The 4,670-nt window shown below is 49.8% G+C and overlaps 1 protein-coding gene across 1 annotated transcript in view; it reads right to left on the reverse strand.

Moving 5' to 3' along the window:
* TMEM41B (transmembrane protein 41B) overlaps nt 1-3,712 on the reverse strand; it is a 23,836-nt gene extending 20,124 nt beyond the window's left edge. The window contains exon 1 of the mRNA XM_019552205.1: nt 3,608-3,712. Coding sequence (XP_019407750.1) covers nt 3,608-3,677 — 70 coding nt within the window. The 5' untranslated portion in view covers nt 3,678-3,712. The remainder of the gene's footprint in view (nt 1-3,607) is intronic.
* Between the last annotated feature and the right edge of the window lie 958 nt (nt 3,713-4,670).

Below are 4,670 nucleotides of genomic sequence, written 5' to 3' on the forward strand. Positions count from 1 at the left end.
TTTTTTTTTTTTTTTCAGTGAGCCTGCCAAAAGCACAGAGCCCACCTGAAATCATGGTTTCCCTGAAAATCACTTAATCATGCTTTCAGTAGGTCCCTAGTTCTAGACTATATTGAGGGTCACCATATAGAACAGCCTACTAAGCTAGAAGCTTCAAAGAAAATGAAAGGCCTGTCTTTTTCAGTCTGCTGTGCTGAGTTTGCCACCCACTCTGCAGACAATTGCCTGGTCCAACATGGCTTAGGGACCATCATTTTTGCTAGAGTCAGAGTTTTGGGGTGGGGAAGTTTGTTGTCCTGTTTCTATAGATCATTTTTGATCGCTATCACCCACTGATGCACATGTGCGCTTAGGAGGATGAAGGATGCAAACTGGGCCTGTGTTCATCCTGGCTTGTAAAAGGCAGCCAAGGAAAATTGGGCCCAATGCTAGTGAGGGTTGTCCTTCAGGTGCTGGACGCTCTTAAGTCTGTGATTGTCTGACCCTCACTCAATGCCGACTCCCTAGCCAGTTTTTGACCTCCAACCTCCCATTTTTAGGGAAGGTCATTCAACATGTGGTTACCTAACAAATCTGGATGCTATCAGTTTGCTGGATTCTTGTCAGCCTGGCTTTCATCCTTGATATAACATAAAGACTACACTCATGGCCTTGGTCATTTATCTTTGCCTGGAAATTGACAGGGGAAATTATGCCCTGCAAAACTTATTAGAACTTTTAGCAGTCTTTGACACCACTGAACACAAGGTGCTGACCAATGTTCATGTGACCTGGTGGGTATTTGCAAGACTGCTCCCAACTGGTTTCCCTCTTTCCTAGAAGAGAGACCTCCTTTGGGACCTTTGCTGTGGGATCCTTCCCAAGGGCTGTCTTGTCACCCCTCCTATTTAATATGTCATCTCCATCTTGTCACCCCTCTTGGGGCAAGACCATGTGGAAATTTGGAATGAGGTCCTATCAGCATGCTGATGATACCTGGTTCAATCTTTCTGTCATCTGACCTTGGCCTCAACGTCTCAGTCCTTTCCTAGTCCCTGGCTAAGTACTGGATGCAGGTGAACCAACTGAAACCAAATCCAGACAAGACCGAGGTGATGGTGGTGAGCTGACCATTTGATTTGCAGGTGGATTGGAACACCTAGCAGTGGTGGAGTTCAGCCTCCATTTGTCACTCAGGTTCCCAGGCTTGGGGTGATCCTGCAGCTTTGGGTGATGGCAGTGGCCATGAGCACTTTTCACCAACTCCATTTGGTGAAAAGGCTGTGACCCTCTTTTTTAGATTTAGATCTGACTTTCATTACTCATGCCTTCATAACCTCTTAGCTGGACTGTTGCAATGCATTTTATGTAGGACTGCCCTTGAAGCTGCAGGTGGTGAGGCACACATGGCCCACCCCTTCTGGTGGGGGTGGATTGCCAGGAGTACAAAACTCCAGTGGTTGAGTCTGCACTGGCTCTCAATAGCTTTTCACACACAGTTTAGGGTACTGGTTTTGACCTATAAGGCCCTAAAGAGCCTGGCCCCTACACATCTGAGGGACTGCCTCCTCCTGTACACTCAACCATGATCTTTACATTCAGCCAAGAACAACCTCCTATAAGTACCATCAATATACCAAGTCCACCTGGCAAAGACATGTGGGAGGTGATTCTCAGCAGCTAATCCTCTGCAATAGAACTCCCTGCCACAAGGCCCAGGAGAGCCCATGGTTGGACATCTTTTGGAAGTGCTGTAAGATCTTCCTATTTGGGCAGGCATTCAGCAAACTAAGCTAAGCTGAAATGTTGTTTAGGGGATGTTTTATGTGGATATTCTAGTTACCATTACATTATCTTCTCTTGTCATTCTTCTGGTTTTTAAATTATTCTATTTTCTTATTGTAAGTGGCCCTGAGCAGCTGTTCGGAAGGGCAGTATACATATTGAATAAATAAATTAATATGTAGAACCACTCTAAGGGTGTAGAGGTTTCTCTTATGTTTTTCTATAATATTGTGTGTGGTATTTACAATTGCCTACAACAAAGTTGTAGACACCCAAACAGACACCCTCTTAAACTGCAAACGGAGTTATCTGTCCTTTACCGTTTGCCTTGCTTTACCACAATTGTTTAACTTCAGGTTAGTAAGGCACTTCCTGCTCAGTCACATGCATATCCTGCATTTGTAAACTGAACAAGCAGGTCAGCTGTTGGTATGCTAAAGTTCTTATTAAAAGAACATATTTGGAAGTGAAGCTAATTTTCAGAAACAGTGCATATAGTTTTAGCTGTGCCCTTTTAAGTATATGCAGGGTAGACAACCGTATGAACAAAAATAGGAGACCTTTATCTCACATATTAAATAAAAAATGGAATCTGAAAATACCCTGAAAACACCCTAAAATAAATGTTTGGTTCTGCATCCAACACCAAAATATCCTAACCAGAAAATTACAGTTATGTACTGCTTTTCAGGCAACCGGAAGGTAGAAGAATCTAGTCAACAGAAAAGTTGCATAAAGACACCGGGCACTGCTGCTCCTGGTGATCCCTGCACTTTAAACATGACTTACATTGCCTCAGATTGGCAGTGGCTGTATTGTTTCCAACCCCACCGGAGCCTCTAGCCTAGTTACATGCGAACCTTTTTACAAGTTTAATTTTGTTTTAGTATATTTTAGTCCCATCACCTCACCTACCCTTCTTCCCCACCATCACAAGAAAAGATTACCATCATACTGCTGCATCTTGAACTTTTCCTCTACCAAAAGGCTTTGCTAGGTTGTGGTTCATTAGTGCTTCTGCTTGTCTAAGGCCCCATCTACGCGTTACATAACTCAAGAGGCAATAACCAGTTATCCTTGTTTTAGGCCATAACCCAGCCACTACATCCAATCAACGTTGTGCTGTGATAAAACCAGAAACAAGCCACAAAGTCATTCCACCAAAAACATGTCATAACTTTGTGGCTCACAATGAAGAGAACATGTAGGCAGGGGCTAAGCAGAGAAGTGGGCAGACCAAGTGAACCCCATCAGCAAAAGGACTCAGACATGAGGCAGAGGCTGCTCCAGGGACGGTTCTGTCATAACTGACTGATGCCAGCCGTGACTCTCAGGCCTCACAAAGTAAGCTTCGGCTCACAAATACTTGTGCCTCTCTCTCCGTCAGCTGCTGAGGTGAGCTTCACTCATAAATGCTTGTGCTTTCTCTCTCCATCAGCTGCCGATGCAGGGGCTGGGGTGGCATAGGCACCAAGGTGCACAGATCACGGCCCAGAGGTGGCAAGCTCAAGGGCACAGCCAAAGCACTCACGGCCTCGCCTGCCAGATCCCAAGGAATCTGTGAACTCTGCTAAATCTCTTGTCATATGGACACGAAAGGAAAGCTGATAAGGCCAGCTCCCGCTTGCAGAGGCACATGCCCACTCCCCCCATGGACATACATATACACACACATACATATAGATTTCATAGACATTAGAGCTGGTATATATACGTGTGTGTGTGACCCCGGCCGCTGCCATTCGCGGCCGCCGGTGGCGTGAGGATGATGCCATCGCGCGTCACACCCGCGCCCGCCGCCTCCCGGCTTCCCCGGCCCGGCCTTCACAGCCCCCGGCGCCACCTTGCAGGAGCTGCCGCTGCCGAGCGTCGTCCGCTGCCGCCATGCCCGGGCGCGCTGCGCGCTGCGCCATGGTTCGGTCCTGGTCCCGCTTCCAGTCCCGCGCCCGCCAGGCCAGGCCGCCGGTACCGGCGCCGCAGCAGTAGGGGGAGGAGCCGCCACACCGCGCATGCGCCGCCCGTCGGGTACAGCCCACGCCGGCAAAGGTTGTGCGTTTGTCCTAGGAACTACGGCAACCCCGCAGTCACGCGATCCAAGCGGTGCGTGAGATCTAGGAGATACTGTAGCGCCGGGAGGGCGCGTGGGCTGGCGGGGAGGTCACGTGGTAGGCAGCTGGGGTAGTGTACGTGTCCAGTCCAGGCAATAGGCTGCGGCGCGCGCAACTCTAGAGTGCTGGCCCTGTCAATATGGTAGTGGTACAGCGTCTGCCCGGCAGCGGGAGCGCGGGGCTGCAGGCGGCGCTGCTGCTGCTGCTGCTCTGCCCGCCGCAGGCTCCTGGGGCGGGGCGGGGCGGGGTGGAGTGCTGCAGCCAGGGAGGCGCCTCCCCCGCCACTCAGTCTCGGGGCTTCCGGCATTGTTGCCCGCTTTGAGCGGCACTGGGAGGTAAGGCGGGTGCTCACCTTCTTGCCAGAGGGACGCCTGCCTTTCCCTTGGCTCCATCGGCTGCCTCCTCCTACCTTTCGTGGTGGCCAGGACCTTAGGGCCTCCCTTGCCTCCCCCCTCTTTTCCAGCCCATGCCTGGAGCTGCCCCAGGTACACGCACTCACACTGTCTCTGCACATGGCATCCAAGGAGCCTTTAGTTTAATCCATTAATGTTGATGTGTGTTTCTGCTTTAAATAAGGCAATGATTTGTCAGAGCTGTGTGTGCTTAAGTGAGGGTCACCCTGGGTGATGGCAGCCTTTTCAGCATGCCATACAACTAACATCACATCATGTCTGGAGGAGGTCCAATTTTTTTAGCCAGCAAGATGTGGTTGTGATGGCCCTCCCATTTGAACTCATATCTTCCATGTTGTTGGTTGTGGCCTTGTTGGTCTAAGGACACAGGCAGGCAAGATGCTTT

This window comes from Crocodylus porosus, unplaced genomic scaffold (genome assembly GCF_001723895.1).
Source record: "Crocodylus porosus isolate Cpor-Errol unplaced genomic scaffold, CroPor_comp1, whole genome shotgun sequence".
Classification (NCBI taxonomy): Eukaryota; Metazoa; Chordata; order Crocodylia; family Crocodylidae; genus Crocodylus; species Crocodylus porosus.